Below are 17,293 nucleotides of genomic sequence, written 5' to 3'. Positions count from 1 at the left end.
CCCACCGTAGCCATTTGGACCTGGGATTAAGAGCACAGGCTATGGCCAGGTGCAGTAGCTCATGCCTGTAGTCCCAGCACTTTGGGAGGCCAAGGCGGGAGGATTGCTTGAGCCCAGGAGTTTGAGAGCAGCTTGGGCAACATAGGGAAATCACATCTCTACAAAAAAGAAAGAAAGAAAAAAAAACATTAAATTAGCTGAGCATGGTTGCACATGCCTGTAGTCCCAGCGACTCAGGAGGCCGAGCTGGGAGGATCGCTTAAGCCCAGGAGGTAAAGTTTGCAGTGAGCCATGATTCCCCTACTGCACTCCAGCCTGGGTGACAGTGAGAGCTTATTTCAAAAACAAACAAGCATAGAATTTGTATTACACTGTTTCAAAGGCCTCAAATTTGGTGTGGTATGAACTTGGCCAAATTAGTTAACATTTCTGTGATAATAAAGACTACTTCATGATATTGTGTGAAGATTAAAAATATCATATATACACAGCATGTGGCTGAGTGGTTGGCATGAAAAAGCACTTGGTGCTATGTCACCTATCACCTAGATATATGCCACGTCAACTATATAACTATACATGTAGTTACCTATATACCTGCATTGATGAGTGTGTTGTTGGGTGATCTTTTTTTTTTTTTTTTTCAGATGGAATCTTGCTCTGCTGCCCAGGCTGGAGTTCGGTGGTACGATCTTGGCTCATTGTAACCTCTGCCTCCTGAGTTCAAGTGATTCTCCTGCCATAGCCTCCCAAGTAGCTGGGATTACAGGCGCCCATCACCATGCCAGGCTAATTTTTCTAATTTTAGTAGAGACAGGGTTTTACCACGTTGGCCAGGCTGGTCTTGAACTCTTGACCTCAGGTGATCCACCTGCCTTGGCCTCCCAAAGTGCTGGCATTACAAGCGTGAGCCACTGCATCCGGCCTAGGTGATTTCATCTTTGTGTGAACATCATAGCGTGTGTACTTATGCAAACCTAGATGGTACAGCCCACTACACGCCTAGGTTATATGGTATGGCCTACGGCTCCCAGGCTGCCAAACTGTACAGCATGTTATTGTAGACAGCTGTGACACATGGCAAGTATTTGTGCATCTAAACAGAAAAGGTACGGTAAAAAGATGGTATTATAATCTAATGGTGCCACTGTCTCTATGCAGTCTGTCCTTGACTGAAGCATCTGTACATGGCCTGTGACTGTACCTATATGTGTCACATCACCTGCATGCAGATACGCAATCTGCACACACACTTAGGCATAACGTTATGCGTTGGGTACACAAACAAGGAGCAGATTGATAATGTGAGTTTCAAAACTGTGTTGTTCTGGCAGCTTTGTGACTTCCAATTTTACCATTAGCTTAAGTCACAACCACTATTGTTTCTATGGGGAAAACATACACATTTGTTCTATCATATCTGGCCTACTAGGAAATGAAAAAACTGACACCTTAGCACACACACACACAAAAACTTTTTTGGCGATTTTAAATTAAATATATTCATACTCAGCCAGGTGTGGTAGCTCACACCGGTAATCCTAGCACTCTGGGAGGCTGAGGTGGGCAGTTTGCCTGACGTCAGGAGTTTGTGACCTGCCTGGTCAACATGGTGAAACCCCGTTTCCACTAAAAATACAACAAAAATTAGCTGGGCATGGTGGCACATGCCTGTGATCCCAGCTCTGGGAGGCTGAGGCAGAAGAATTGTTTGGACCCGGAAGGCGGAGGCTGCAGTGAGCCGAAATCACGCCACTGCACTCCAGCCTGGGTAACAGGGCAAGACTGTCTCAAATAAAATAAAATAGAAACTAAAAATATATATATTCATACTTAATAGTGGGGAGAGATCGTTTATGAATTAAACTCTGACATTTTTTCCTGATAACGGAAAAGAGGCGAGATTCATGTACTTCTTTAGAGAAACAGCTGAGTGGAAAACTGCGTGTAGAATTTTAATTGATAGGTGCTGAAATATAAGGCATTTTAAATAACTCCTTTAACAAAGTGGTAGATAGTAGGATTTATTTTAATTTTTCAATCTGAAAAAAACCCCAAAACAAAAAATCAAACTATCCTCACATATATATATGCACATATATATATATATATATATATATACACACACATACATATATATATATAGTTGCAACATTTTCAGAGCACTTACATTAGGAAACATTGTTTCTCTTCAACTGTATGACAATACTGTATATGCCACAATAACATTTACAAAAACAGTCGCATCTGCAGTCACACAAACATCATGATTTTACATTTCAATACACGAGAAAAAAAACAGACATCTTCCCGGCACCTGGCTCCCGCCTGATGGCAATGTCTCCTCCACACTTTGACAGACCTCAGCTTTTAAAACCCAGCAGCGGCTATTTCAGAAGTCATGTCCTTTCCAGATCCAAACTTAAATAATGAGAAATTTGCCATTTCAAAATCACCGAGAGTTTATTCATGGATGTGGTGGTTTACCCACCAAGATGTGTAAAAAATTGCATGAAAGTAAAAATAAATAAAGCTGTGGTAAAGCAGCCTCGTCTACACGGTAGCCCAGAACAAAACACTTACGTGTAAAAGTGTCATTAAAGTTTTAATTATTTATATTCAAATTACACGTTTTTGACAAATCTAATGAAAACAAACGGATTTGGTAAAAGGTTCAAAGACTCCCACATTCAAGCTCGGTGTTGCTGCACACGCGTGCGCCCCGGCTGCGGCGGTGACATATTGCTGTATTCGGACATAAGGCACTGTGATCTGGACATGCCGTGCACTCGCCTTATGTCACATCACCTGTTCCTTACCAGTGAATTCTTTGAAATGAAAAATAATGAAAACTTCAGGACACAGTGTACTTTAATGACATACAGCATTTAAAATCCTTCAGACAAAGGTCTGAAAACAGTCTTTGAATGCAAGCCTGAATCTTCAAGCACATAAAATCTTTCTTTTTTTTAAGCTTAATTTCAACATCACTGGAAGAAATACCCATCACTAAACCCTGATATACATTCTTGACCATTCGCAGCCAGTGTTCATGAGGCAAAACGTGACCCAGAAACTTTGTTCAAGTTCTCCTACGAGGGCGTCTACATTCATGGCGGTCATTCTGTTTCCGTCTCCTTCTGTTTGGCACCTGTCAGTGGATGGAAGACGATAGTTTCAAAGCTCACGGTAACAGCAGGGTTCTCTACCCCAGGGGTTCTACCTGTGCGCGGCAGTGTCTTAGGAGGATGATCCAAAGGCTTTGGAGGAGGGCGAGGTGGGAAGGAGCAGGTGGCCAAGCTCCCATCTCCCGCCCCTGTTCCTGCAGCTTGGATCCATGGAACATTTTGTCATTCTCAATATGTCAGATTTAATTGGGGAAAAAAAGTTCCACTGCAAAAAAAAATTTACTAATATGTAGGTAAGTTTTAGTGAAGGTGTGAAGTATTTCGGTTGTGCACACTTACAAATATGTATTAAAAAAAGGTTTAGGCCAGGCACGGTGGCTCACGCCATTTGGACCTGGGATTAAGAGCATAGACTATGGCCAGGTGCAGTAGCTCATGCCTGTAGTCCCAGCACTTTGGGAGGGTGAGGCGGGTGGATCACCTGAGGTCAGGAGTTTCAGACCAGCCTGGCCAATACAGTGAAACCCCATCTCTAATAAAAATACAAAAATCAGCTGAGCGTGGCGGCAGGCACCTGTAATCCCAACTACTCAGGGCTCTGAAGCAGGAGAATCACTTGAACCTGGGAGGCAGATGTTACAGTGAGCCGAGATCACGCCAGTGCATTCCAGCCTGGGGGACAAGAGTGAAACTCTGTCTCAAATTAAAAAAAAAAGCTTTATAATATTCCCACGGATAATTGCACCTAACACAAGTATCTGGCTAGGACATTTCACAGTGGATTGGCAGGGACAGCTACCACTTTTCTCATCAAAGGAGTTTCTCTCCTATTTTTTCACCAGACGCTAGACTCCTGAAAGACATCGGCAGTCTGTTACAATATGTGGCTAAAACACTGTAGCTCCTAGCATCAGACTGCCCACGCACTGGATGAATGCACACACAGGTTCATTTGGACAGTCTAAGTTTGACAATGAACTATTGCTAAAAACTTTTTGAAAAAGAGAAAATGTTATTGTATTGAACCAGTATCCCTTTGGGGGACGGTGGCCATTGCCTAGTGAAAAGACTCACCACTAGTTCCTTTTAATTGAATAATAGCAGACACGTCATAAAACTGCCTCTTACTGACTATTCCATGGATATGCACCTAACAGTGCTGGTCCTGGGCACTGCGCCTCATTGCACACACATGGCTTTCAGCTCTTCTCATAGCATCTTAGGAGGGAGACGGGGCTGTACCAGCCTGCCCCTTCTCCATGGAAGAAACTGGGGCTGAAGGAGGTGAGTGGCTTGCCTACATCCAGACAGTGCTCAGGTGGGGCGGCCGGGGCCTGGCCTCACAGTGGGGCCTCACGTTTGCTGCATGTGGCATCCTGGCTCCTGCCCACGGAAGCAGGTCAGTGACTTTCGAGCAGATGCAGGCATTCCCAGAGTTCCACTCCAAAAGTTCACTTGGAATCCAGTTATCAGTAACACGGAATGTTTTCCTCAACAAATCGTGTTGTATACACGGTATAATAAGGAATTCCAATCCAGCTACGGATATGGGGCAGACCCCAACGTGAACATTTTCTAATAAATTCCAGGTGACGGTGACGATGCTTGGTCTGAGGACCACCTCAGAAAAATCACTGCTGTACTGGAATTTCTCATGGTGTTCTCATTTAGTGAATAAGATTTCTTGCAGGTGGTGAAGATTCCTTTAGGGTTGGTATTTTTGGGTTACAGACTAATTGTAAAAACTAGTCTTAGCAGAAATTTCTGAACTAAAGAAAAATCAATACTGTAGTATACACACCATTTAATCTTTGATTTCTGAGAGTTCAAAGGGCATTCTGCTTACTCCCACATCGGGTCAACGTGGCCCTGACCAAGGCTGGGTTGTTTATGTTTGACTGGGGCTGGGGATGTGGAGGGATGGGAAGAAGAGGAAGAAGGAAGGGAGGAAGGAAGGGCTGGTGGTGTTAAGAACTTTGAAGCCCACCTCTCACTACTGAGTGGGTGAAATGAGAGGAGGCCAGCTCCTCTTATCTAAAGCCCTCTCCGTTTCTCTCTGCTCCCCACGGAGACTCTGGGGGCTTTCTCAAAGTGAATCTGTCAGAAAATGAGTTTATCCATACTCCATTTGAAAGTTAATGTAATTTCTGGACCGAACACAGTGGCTCATGCCTGTAATCCCAGCACTTTGGGAGGCTGAGGTGGGCGGATCACAAGGTCAGGAATTTGAGAACAGTCTGGCCAACATGGTGAAACCCCGTCTGTACAATATTAGTAACAGGTTGTGTTTAGATATTCTGTTTTATCTACTCAAAACATAAGTTTTTTTTTTTTTTTTTTCTCTTTAAGGAAAGATGAAGCTGTCATTAGTTAGAAGCCAATGACCTTCCCTATATGTTTCTGGTTACCAGTTCTCCCACAAAGCACAACTGAAGAGATTTTTTTTTTTGAGACGAAGTCTCGCTCTTGTCCCCCAGGCGGGAGTGCAATGGCGCAAGCTCGGCTCACTGAAACCTCCAAATCCCAGGTTCAAGCCATTCTCCTGCCTCAGCCTACCGAGGGGCTAGGATTATAGGCATCTGCCACCACGCCTGGCTTATTTTGCATTTTTAGTAGAGATGGGGTTTCACCATGTTGGCCAGGATGGTCTTGAACTCCTGACCTTGGTGATCAGCCTGCCTCGGCCTCCCAAAGTGCTGGGATTATAGGTGTGAGCCACCCTGCTCGGCCCTGAAAAGATCTTTTTAGTGGAAAAGGTTAGGATGAACATGGCAATGGCTCCCAAGTCATTTAGGGACCACTGGACCTTGACAGGATGCTCTTAAGTTAGAATACATTCTATACACTTTTCTCACTCATGCAGAACACTTTTCCAAACTGAAAGGAAAACGAAAACAGTTTACAACGCCGCATACGAAAGCCCTGCTCTGTGGGTGGGTGGTGGAGAAATGGTGCTTTAAATGCTGCGCTTCCTGGTCTACCTCCCACCCTTCCCAGACGCTGACGGCAAAGGTCAGAGGCCAGCATTTTACCTGCCGGTGTGAGGATCAGGGCTTGCAGAATGTCCGACAGGGAAATAATACCCACGATACTATCTGCTTCATTCACCACCACCAGCCGATGGACCTGCAAAGAGAAAAGCAGGATATCTGAAAATCAAAATTTAAAAAAAAGGTTTAATGCAGCTTACAGAGGCAGAAAGAAAAAAAAATGGTTTAAAATGGACATTAGAAAAAATGTCATGTCATGTATTTATACGATAAACACATCCCTCCAGCCTGGGCAATATAGTGAGACTTCGCTCTACAAAAAATTAGAAAGTGGCTGGGTGTGCTAGTGTGCATCTGTGGTCCCAGTTACTTGGGAGGCTGAGGTGGGAGGATTGCTTGGGCCTGGGAAGTGGAGGTTGCAGTGAGCCAAGATCACACCACTGCACTCCAGCCTGGGTGACAGAGTGAGACCTTGTCTCAAAAAAAGGCAAAAGCAACACACATCCCATAAATGAGGGAAAGTAGCAGCAGCCAGAACCATACAACAGCCTTGGGCTCTGATGTTCAATGTGTCACCGTCTGATTACCTGGAAGACCCGGTCTGTACTGAACAGTCACATCCCCGGTGGAAAAAACGGACACAGGCAGGAGACGGAAAGAGGAGAAAACTCTCATCTGTTGTCTCTAGTTATATGATTTGCCTGGTTACTTTTAAGAAAAATGAGCTAGCTCTGCCCTGCTGAGTTTTCGATTTTCAAAATATTAATATAGAAAACATACAACGCAAAACACAAAGCACAACGTAGCTATAATATGCTCTTAAACATAACAGTTTTAATTTTTAAAAGTTGTATATCAGTTTCTAATAACTGTCAGATGCTTGTCTTATTAATACATGGGAAAGAAGTCCAGATGATGGCAGAAACGAACAAACAAGGTCAAGGTCATGGCTCTTAGAAGGGTTTTATTTTCTGTATTTTCTCTATGAAGTTCACATATTAAGAATTGTATTTGAGAGGATAGATGAGCTCTAATGAAATGGGATAGATTACGTTCACCTCTAGTTTTCTACTCTGAAACCTCTGATGAGTGACTGGAGAGCACTTTGAGGTGTTTCTGCAACAGGTGTTTCAGTGGCAGGAGGGGAGCAGGGTCGCTACTCTCTTAAAAGCTTCAGGCCAGGCATGGTGGCTCACGCCTGGAATCCCAGCACTTTTGGGAGGCGGGCAGATCAACTGAGGTCGGAAGTTTGAGAGCAGCTTGGCCAACATGGAGAAACCCCGTCTTTACTAAAAATACAAAATTAGCTGGGTGTGGTGGTGCATGGCTGTAATCTCAGCTACTTGGGAGGTCGAGGCAGGAGAATCGCTTGAACCTGGGAGGTGGAGGCTGTGGTGAGCTGAGATAGTGTCATTGCACTCCAGCCTGAGTGACAGAGTGAGATTCTATCTCAAAAAAAAAAAAAAAAAAAAAAAGCTTCAGAACTTGGGTGAAGGCAGCCCTACGCCAGCTGTGTCCTGGGAGACCCTTTCTGTATTAAACAGCAATACCCCTGGTAGAAAACAGGGACATAGGAAGGAGATGGGAAGAGGGGGGTATCCAGTTTTTGCATTTTGTCTCAATGGATAGTGTGTTGGTGATGTTTCTGTCATAGCTTGCTTTAGGGAAATAACAACAACAATAATGGCTCAGTCATCTTTCTCATGGCAGTCAACATAAATTTCTTTTAAACATTTCTCTAAAAAAGCTTTCAGGCTCATCAGCAACCATGTGATATAACACAGCACAATTATTTGCTAACTGTAATCACACATTAAAATGATAGTTTACATTTGTCTTCTACACTCAACACATTTTATTGGTTACTTTCAATAGTGGATATGAAACAGTTATTTTCTGAACTCCGAAGGTCAAGGGAAACCATCTCACCCCGAGAATTAAATTGTTCTCTCAGAGAGAAATGACTCCCCAGATGTTTTCTTGTCATCTGCTGCTGAGTCAAACTTATGTATGTTCCTTGCTGGAGGTACCTAAAAGTTAGTGCTATGTTTATGTCATATAAATAAATGGAACCATCACTGATACTGTACACCCTTCTCCTGGCTACATTAATGCTAAAAAACTATATTTTTTGGTCCCCCTGTGAGACATCATCTTGTGAAGGATTTATTTTATTTTTTTAAAAGATGGAGTCTTGCTCTGTCACCCAAGCTGGCGTACAGTGGCACAATCTCTGCCTCCAGGATTCAAGTGATTATCCTGCCTTAGCCTCCCAAGTTGCTGAGATTACAGGTACCCACCAGCATGCCAGGCTAATTTTTCTATTTTTAGTAGAGACAGGGTTTCACCATGTTGGCTAGGCTGGTCTCGAACTCCTGACCTCAAGTGATCTGTCTGCCTTGCCCTGTCAAAGTGCTGCGGTTACAGGTGTGAGTCACCATGTCTGCCTTGAAAGAATTTTAATAGGGAAAAGAGTCAAGATGTATTCCTAACTCAGTTAAAATCCTTTGGAAAACAAGCAGTGATGGATACTAAATTGAAACAGCAATCGGACAGTTCCAGTGAAGCATGCTAGAAGCCATCAACGTTGAAGCTGGGAGGGTCAACTCACACGATGACAGAAAGGGTGGCATTTCTGAACGTACAATTAAAGGAGGGCTGGCGGATTTCTGATAACAATGGCTCTTGAAAGGGACAGCCGTGTTTTGAGGCAATGCATTACTTTACACGTAACTTTCAGCAAGCAAGTTAAGCTTGCCCGTTATTAGCCTAAAAAGTGGTCAGGTACTTTGCTTCTTGGACTGTACTCTTACATTTATAGCAATATCAGAACAGACGTTACTTAAAAATCAGTTTTGCCAAATTAGCTGTTCCAGAAGGAACAGAGTTGCACCCTTCCATCCTAAAAAATGACAAACGGGATAATATTTCTATTCCTGACTACTAAAAAAAGAAATTATTTTGGGAATGGGTATACTGAACAGTGACGTGACCTCTGCACACTGCAATCTAGAACTCCCAAGCTCAGGTGATCCTCAGCCTCCGCCTCCTGAGTAGCTGGGACTTCAGGCATATACTACCATGACTGGCTGGTTTTTTCTTTTTTTCATTTTCTGTAAAAACAGGGTCTTGTTGTGTTGCCAAGGCTGGTCTAGAACTCCTGGCTCAAGCGATCCTCCTGCCTCGGCCTCCCAAAGTGCTAGGATTACAGGCACGGGCCACTGTGCTTACCTTCTCTGGTCTTTTATTTAGGGTGTGATGCAAAGTATATTTGAAAATCCTATAAGCAGTGAAGTCTTAGGAAATCTGAGTGCTGAGGTGCAGGAAACTGGGAGTTATTAGATTATTTGCTATTTATCTAATTCAGGAAAGAGAGATACTGGTAGGAAGAGAGAAAATTAGGTTTTATTTTATTGATTTATCATTCACTTTGTTAAAATATATATTACACACTTTAAACTTTGAATTTATAAATACTCAAACTTAAAGCTTCTGGGACGGCTTTTGTTTTCTCAAAACAAAATGTATCTATAGATGTAGATATATAGGTGTATTTAGAGACAGGGTCTTGCTCTGTTGCCCAGGCTGGAGTGTATGGCACCATCACGGCTCACTGAAATCTCAAGTCTTGGGCTCTAGCGATCCTCCTTCCTGAGCTTCCCTGTCAGCTATGACTACAGGTCCATGCCGCCATGCTCAGCTAATTCATTTTGATTTTTAGTAGAGACAAGGTCTTATTAGGTTGTCCAGGCTATCATCGTATATAAACTATGAACGTATCTTACCAGCTTATTTGACTCAGCTATGATATCAGGACTTTTCCATTAATTCATTTCAGTTCAACAAACCTTTAGAGATCACCTACTGTGTGCCACGTAGTGTACCAGGTTTGGGGACAGGGGAGAATCCCATCCCACTGAACCTGGACGCTGCCTTGCTGGGCTCGGGCTTTGGTAGCCGGAAGCAACATTCACCACTGGGGATGTTGCAGTAGACTTTGGGGGAGCAGGACTGGGAGAGCCGTCTCACCTCCGCCCTCACTATTCTGTCCACAATGGTCTCCAGTATTTCCAGCTTATTGCACTTTACAACACCTTCAAAATACTGTGAACGGTGCTGAAGGGCCTGGGTCACTGTGATATCTAGGTTATTGTATGTTTTCTCAGCAGCAAGATTCTGTAATAAAGCAAGAGAATAAATTATATCCTTTCACTTCAGTGCACTTCCATGACCAAAATTAGTGAGCTTAAGAAAACCTGATTTCTAAAAACTTCAATGTTTACCTGAATTTGGTACCAGTGTACATCAGAAGTTCATCCTGGCTTATAACACCCCGTTGGGACTGTTATTTCATCAGCGTTATCAGTCATAATTAAGGATATCGCATTATGAGGTCTACCTTCCTTATGAGGCAACATTGTTAAATTTTGATAGCGTATCCTGCCAAAGATTGCCCCCCATTTTTACCCTCCAATGCTCTCTACCACGCATGAATAAAATCTCCGGCAAGGTGGGCTGACATCTGCAAAGGGTGGTGAGTGCCACAGGGTTGGAAAAGCTGCAGCAATGAACGTTCTCAATGAACTCTGTGGGCAACAAGGCTTCTGCTGGGAAGGCTCTGGGGGATGCATGGGGATTAGGCAAGCATGGAGGAAGAACAGGCCTGGTGAGCCCCATAGATCCAGGTGCCTCATCGGGCTCTCACTCATTTTAGCGGGTCGCACTCAACCAGAACGCCAATCAGCATATTTCTCAGTGGCTATTACATTGAACGGAACAGCATGAAGCAAAGGGTTTGACACAGCTGCAAAAGAATGTTTAAGGTGGGGTCAGAATTGTGGCAAAAAGTGGGGTGCACCCCTGGGGCTATGGCAGTTCCCTTTTCTTCTTTAGAGCCGCGGCTCCCCATCAGTAAGCAGTGGGACGCGGCAAAGGAGCCGTGAGTCCATGTGCGCACTGCGCATGCGCCTAGAGGGGATTTAAACCATGCCTCCTACGTGGAAGTGAGAACCTTTAAAATACATCCACAGGCTGTGGCAGTGGGGAAATATGGATGCATTGTAAAGACAAAGGACTGTAAAATGCTATCCATAATGTGAAACCAGCGCATATTAAAAGTGCAATTACTATGGAAGGTCTACAGAATTCTCTGATAACATACTCATACCCTAAAAGGTTAAAAATTATTAAATTAAGAAACGAGAAAAACAAAAACACATTACATCAATGTTTAAAATGCATTCTAGGTGACAGACTGAACAAAAGTAAAATACTTACAATTACATCAAATTTGGAATAAATATCTACAACTTTTCCTAAAAATGAAAAACACATGTTAGAAATATGTCTTAAGGAACAAAAAGAAACTCATTTAAAATCAGTTTTAACTACATAATTACTAAAAGTTCAACACTGATAAATAACCTTGTCTATTTTTAAATGGAAACTTAAATGGATATCATATTTTAATGGACATATGAAAATAACCCAATTAAACATTTTTATCATCTTGTGTGCCCCCGGTGCTGAATTTATTTGCCATATCTAAATTTCATTTCCCCCACGTATCTCCTATGCCAGGTCATCTCACAATAATTGCACCCTGAGATAAACAATTATTTCTGTCCGACTGCCATGGGCAAACACACAAACCTGACTCATCCACAACAGGCAGAGCTGATATTCGTCTCTCCACAAATATGTTCAAGGCTTTAATGATGGGAGTGTCTGGGTGTATGAAGGCAATGTTGTGGTATGTTCCTATTCCCAGCTCATCCAGGTTCTGCTTCATGAAGGCAGGCTTTGGCATATCACACATCTAAACAGGAAGAGAAACACAAACGTTCTAGACCCAGAACATAATCTTTTCAAGTTCAAATATCCAGATTTGAATGAAAAACTACAATCCAACAATTAAAGTTAGGTTTTTCTAACAGTCTACCTGGATGTCTGAATTAACATGAGAAAATTATAAAGAACTGTATCTTTTGCTGGAACCAGTTTGTATGTCTATGCTTACATTTAACTACTACGAGCTATCACAAAGCATTAACATTGTAACACTTTTTCCTTCTCCTTTTCACTAAAAACGTGTATAGAACAAGGGAAGAACAGGTCTATTTGGGAAATTAAGACCTGTAAGCCACCAAGAATTAAATCCTTTATTCTTATTTGCTCACGTTAAATTCCTGGTCCTGCTGTCAGGATCAGGTAATATTTATTAAGAACCCACATACTTCCAAACCCAAAGCCTTTGACGGCAGCTGTCTGAGCCACTGCTAAGCTAGTCGCCACACCACCCGCCTCTACATCCTGAATTCTCCTTGGCGGGCTCCAATTCTTGTCTACTAGGAACAAAAAACAAGCCAGCTGAACAGAATTAAGAGAATCTTTAAAAATTCTTTTCATGGTTGTTTGAAAGGAGGAGGGGTAAGTCAGAAAAGTCTAGGATCATGTTTGAGTATAACGAAATAAGGTCTATGGTTTCAAAAATCCACCTTTTATAAAGGGTATAGTTGATTCCATCCTCCTGGTGTACCTTATAATTATCAGGAAAAGATGAACAATTAGAAGAAATAAAATGTTCAAGTCAAAGAGTTCATCAATATTCAAATCATGAGATCCTAGAAATTTAGAGAAAAAAAAAGAAAGACCTATTAGGTCATCCAGTCCATCTCAATATAGGAGAATTCCCTGCTGCATACTATATGCCTAGGCTAATTTTCCAGTGTCTTGAAGGGTAATGCTCCTTTTTTTTCTCAGAAAATGAACTCACAATTCAGTAAAAATCAGGCTCTGAAATTTCTTTATTTAAATCTATATATTTTTATCTGAAAACCTTTAGTTAGCTGAATATTCTGGTAGCATGATTCTAATTACCATATTGGCCCAAATATGAGGCAGTACTGGGCAGAGGCAGCTTCCTCTCCTTTTTATAGAAGATAAACATCTAAAGCAGCTCTGCAAAAGAACGATCTCATGCTTCTACTCCCTCTTGTGCAACCGCACACGGGCAGAATGGTTTGGGAGTCAGAGAGACTCCCAGGTTTGAAATCTGCCACTTCATATCCACGTGACTTGGGGCAGGTTTCCCAGTCAGCCGTCTGGTGTGCCCAAGGTGCGCAAACGCCTCCCTCCCAGGGCCCCTGCGTGGAGGAGAGCGTTGGGAGTGAGCACTCGCCGGGGATGCTGGCTCTACCGCTCCCCAGCCACGCAACCTTGCAAAGCTACTTAACCTCTCTTAGCTGCATCTGTATAAAATAGGATTAACAAAAATACCTATCTGACATGGTAGTAGCGAGGATGAGATTTATTATGTAAAGTGCTTAGAACAGTGCCGGACATACAGTAATCAGCTCTCACGATTAATATTATTTAAAAATGATTACTCTAAGGATTAAGTGAGCCGCAGGCCTGGCATATGGGGGCCCTGAACTCAAGCTTCCCACTCTGTGCTCCCTCTGTTCCTATAAAACTTCCACTACTAAAGCGACTGCATTCTGGGATGTGAAGGCTGATAAGCAATACAGATGCATCCCTAATCCATTTTTCCTAGATTATCTCCCTTCTTAAACAGCAGACTTCTGTTTTTTGTAAATTACTCTACCTTCTTTCTTAACACAGCATGGTTAAATAAATGCTATTTATATATGGAAACGATTACAATTTAAGACTAGGTTGATGGACAAGGTATTTCTCTCAATCACTAAGCCCCCTGTGCTGCTGTCAGCAAAAGTGGTTCCTCAAGGCAGCCTCCAGGGGAGGAGCTTCCGCTCCTTCACACAGCACTGGAATGCTATTTTAGGTCCTTATGTGAAGCCTTGGGGAGGAAAACGGGAAGGCTAATTTGTAGTAGATTTTTAATAAGTCTGTTACATTCTTTAAAAAAAAAAACTCTTCAGAACTATTAGGACCTCCTACTGGGTCTATTTGACTGGTGACTTATAACCTCAAATTCTGTGCATGTAATTAAAGGAAAACATGAAAACCTCTTATAAATGTTCTGTCCTTCCAGAGACTTTTATAATGTTTCCAACCAAACAGGCTCAAAGTTCTGGATGAGTAGGGAGCCAGCTCATTTCAAGTAGCTGAGAAAATCTACAGGTAATACAAGCCTAATTTGGGCCAACATGGTATTTTCTTGCCAAAATTTTACTTGCTTTGGGTTTTTCTATCACTGCTGCAGTTTATTATAAGATAATCTTGAGGGCAGTATTTTTTGGAACACGTTTCTAAAACCGTGACACCAATACAAACATAAAGCACTTTTTGCTCTAGATATTGGTTCAATTTATCATGTACAGCAGTCCTTAATTAGACTGACTTCAGTTTGCCTTATTTCCCCTCATATGTTGGTGACAAAATGTTTCAATTTAAATAGAGAATGCCGAATTTTGTTTTTAAAATTATTTTGACACTTGCATCGAAAAGTGATTGCTTTTAAACTGGAATCAACTTTAAGAATGTACAATTCGGATAGAAGTTGAGAAACTGAAGTTTAGAAAAGGAGATCTCAAAACTAACAATTTCTTCTATTGAGGATAACAGGAGCCGAATTACTTGAAGTACATTATTTAAGTAAATGCAACTGTGTCTTTAGAAACGCTAAAAACTACTTACAAAGAGCTGGAGGAACTTGAGGATTCTTTTGTGGGTAAGTATATAAAGTGCATTCCCACTGATAGGGTCAATAACTGGCAATCTGTGGATTTTATTTTTGATCAAGGAGTATACAGCATCGAAGAGGCTGTGGGAAAAGTCATTGGAGTTGTTAGGAGGCTTTAAAGAATAATCAGAACACGGACTACCCCTGCCTCAAAGCACTTCCAGTGTTTTTATTATTACAATAATAACAGTGTTTTGGAAGAGTTTTAAATTAGAGATCTCAGCCAATTTTTCATTTTTCACAATCTACGTTAGCATATCTAAGTACAAGTGCAAGCTACAAAGCTCTAGAAGAGATTTTTTGTTGTTTTTTTTTGAGACCGGGTCTAGCTCTGTTGCCTGCTGTCATTGCTCGCGGCAGCCTTGACCTCACAGGCTCAGGTGATCCTCCCACCTCAGCCTCTTGAGTAGCTGGGACTACAGGCATGCATCACCTTTATTTTTCTGTACACATGGGGTTTTGCCATGTTGCCCAGGCTGCTCTCCAGCTCCTGAGCTCAAGTGATCCACTCACCACGGCCTCCCACAGTGCCGGGATTAGAGGCAAGAGCCCTTTTGCCCAGCCAGGAAGGGGAGCTTTTTTAAGAGTGCATTTAGTGATTTTATTTGAAAGACAATAAAACCTAAATCCTTGGGAAAGCCAACAGATGCATCCTACTAGCAAGAGAGCACAGCTGTAGCAGCAAGCCCCTCACTGGTGAGCAGGTGAACTGGGTCTCCTCTGGGCCAGTCTGGCTGATAGATAATGTAGGGTCAACATTTCTGTTCTACTTAGTCCCTCTCCTGGGACTGCCAGTAAGAAGGTGGGTATATCTCTTTGTTAGGATTTGGAAATAAAATAAATATTTTAATCTTTCCCGTAGTGGACTTGAGTTTGAAAGATGCTTTTACACAAACGTGGAAATGTATCAGAGCCAAGCCAGAAGGCTTGGAGAAAAAAGGATGGGCCAGGAGACTACAGAGAGGGTAGCTCATGCTCTGACCACATCTGAACCAACGTCCAGCATACACTGATATTTAAACAGCAGCGTGGAGCAGAGCTGCCAGGGGAGCTGTTTAAATGCGTATTCCTGGGCACTATCCTGATTTAGAGCAGGTCAGGGTTTTGTAAAAGCCCAGGAATCTGCAATTTCAGCATGCCCCCCAGCCTGGTTGAGACCTTCATGATGGTTGAGTATGATAGTCCATTATCAATGCTTAGCACCAGCAATGGCTATGATTTTTCTAGTGTTGCTAAATGTACTGAATGTATGCAGTATAGCTGGAATTAAGGAGACAGTCCCTGTTTAGAATGAAGAACATGTTTGTTTCTTTCTATCATGGTAATAAAACACATACATCTGAATGAATGTTTTCAAAGAAAAAAAAAAAAACCCAAGTTTACCTTGCATCTGGAGATATATTCACTAAAGGCTTAAATGTTTCTTGTAAATAAAGCTCTGCATTTATAGAAAGAAAACACGCAGTTAGTAACACATTTGGTGTTTGCAATTTTTACATAAATTCAAACCCTTTAGTTTACCATTAATAGTTTGAATTAAAAACTCAAATCAAAAGAAATTTAATTTGCCTAAAACTCCTGTGTTAATTACAGTTATGGCTACTTTAAACAACTTCCAAACTGTTTTCAGGATGTTGCATTTAAAGAAAAATTAAATATTAAAAATCAATGTGACAGTAGGTATTTATAAAATCAGGAAATCTGAAAAAAGAGCAATACCAGCAGAGGTCACTAGAATGCTATCAAGTTCTTTTTACTCTCAAGAAATGAAGCAATTATGAAATCTTTTAAAAGTAATTTCCGTAAGTTACAAGATAAAATCTGCTATAACAAACTTTGTTCTTTAAATATTCTTATTATTTTACCAAATTGATGCTCAAAACCTACTGCATTGTGGGCAAATTTCCAGCATATCAAAATTGTTTTTTTCTAAAGATATCAACTGCAATATTAATTTGCTTTTCCAAGGTTTCTTTTTTTCTGAGATGGAGTCTCACTCTGTCACCCAGGCTGGAGTGCAATGGCATGATCTGAGCTCACTGCAACCTCTGCCGCCCGGGTTCCAGTGATTCTCCCACCTCAGCCACCCAAGTAGCCTGGGATTTACAGGTGCTCACCATCACAACCGGCTAATTTTTTTTTTTTTTTTTTAAATTTTTAGTAGAGATGGGGTTTCACCATGTTGTCCAGGCTGGTCTCCAACTTCTGACCTCAAGTGATCCACCTGCTTCAGCCTCGCAAAGTGCTGGGATTATAGGCATGAGGAACCGTGCCCAGCCTAATTTTTTTTTTTTTTTGAGACAGAGTCTCGCTCTGTCACCCAGGGTGGAGTACAGTGGTGCCATCTTAGCTCTTGCAACCTCTGCCTCCCCAGCTCAGCCTCTCCTGCCTCAGCCTCCTGAGTAGCTGGGACTACAGGCGTACACCACCATGCCTGGCTACTTTTTGTATTTTTAGTATAGATGGGGTTTTACCATGTTGGACAGGCTGGTCTTGAACTCCTGATCTCA

The 17,293-nt window shown here is 42.1% G+C and overlaps 1 protein-coding gene across 10 annotated transcripts in view; it reads right to left on the bottom strand.

Moving 5' to 3' along the window:
• Positions 1-2,444: 2,444 nt before the first annotated feature.
• PRKAG2 (protein kinase AMP-activated non-catalytic subunit gamma 2) overlaps positions 2,445-17,293 on the bottom strand; it is a 324,559-nt gene continuing 309,710 nt past the window's right edge. For 9 of the 10 annotated variants that reach the window (XM_032244965.1, XM_032244964.1, XM_032244973.1 and 6 more), the window contains 7 exons: positions 16,167-16,221; positions 14,738-14,864; positions 11,771-11,936; positions 11,396-11,433; positions 10,148-10,294; positions 6,161-6,254; positions 2,445-3,151 (listed from right to left, as the gene is read on the bottom strand). In XM_032244965.1, coding sequence (XP_032100856.1) covers positions 3,120-3,151; positions 6,161-6,254; positions 10,148-10,294; positions 11,396-11,433; positions 11,771-11,936; positions 14,738-14,864; positions 16,167-16,221 — 659 coding nt within the window. In that variant the 3' untranslated portion in view covers positions 2,445-3,119. The remainder of the gene's footprint in view (positions 3,152-6,160; positions 6,255-10,147; positions 10,295-11,395; positions 11,434-11,770; positions 11,937-14,737; positions 14,865-16,166; positions 16,222-17,293) is intronic. The other variant, XM_032244967.1, reaches the window with a different exon arrangement.

The sequence above is a fragment of the Sapajus apella genome, unplaced genomic scaffold (genome assembly GCF_009761245.1).
Source record: "Sapajus apella isolate SASKATOON/1434 unplaced genomic scaffold, GSC_monkey_1.0 scaffold56, whole genome shotgun sequence".
NCBI classification, from domain to species: Eukaryota; Metazoa; Chordata; class Mammalia; order Primates; family Cebidae; genus Sapajus; species Sapajus apella.
Note: the sequence above shows the minus strand (reverse complement) of the source record. Positions and strands in the feature narration are given on the sequence as shown.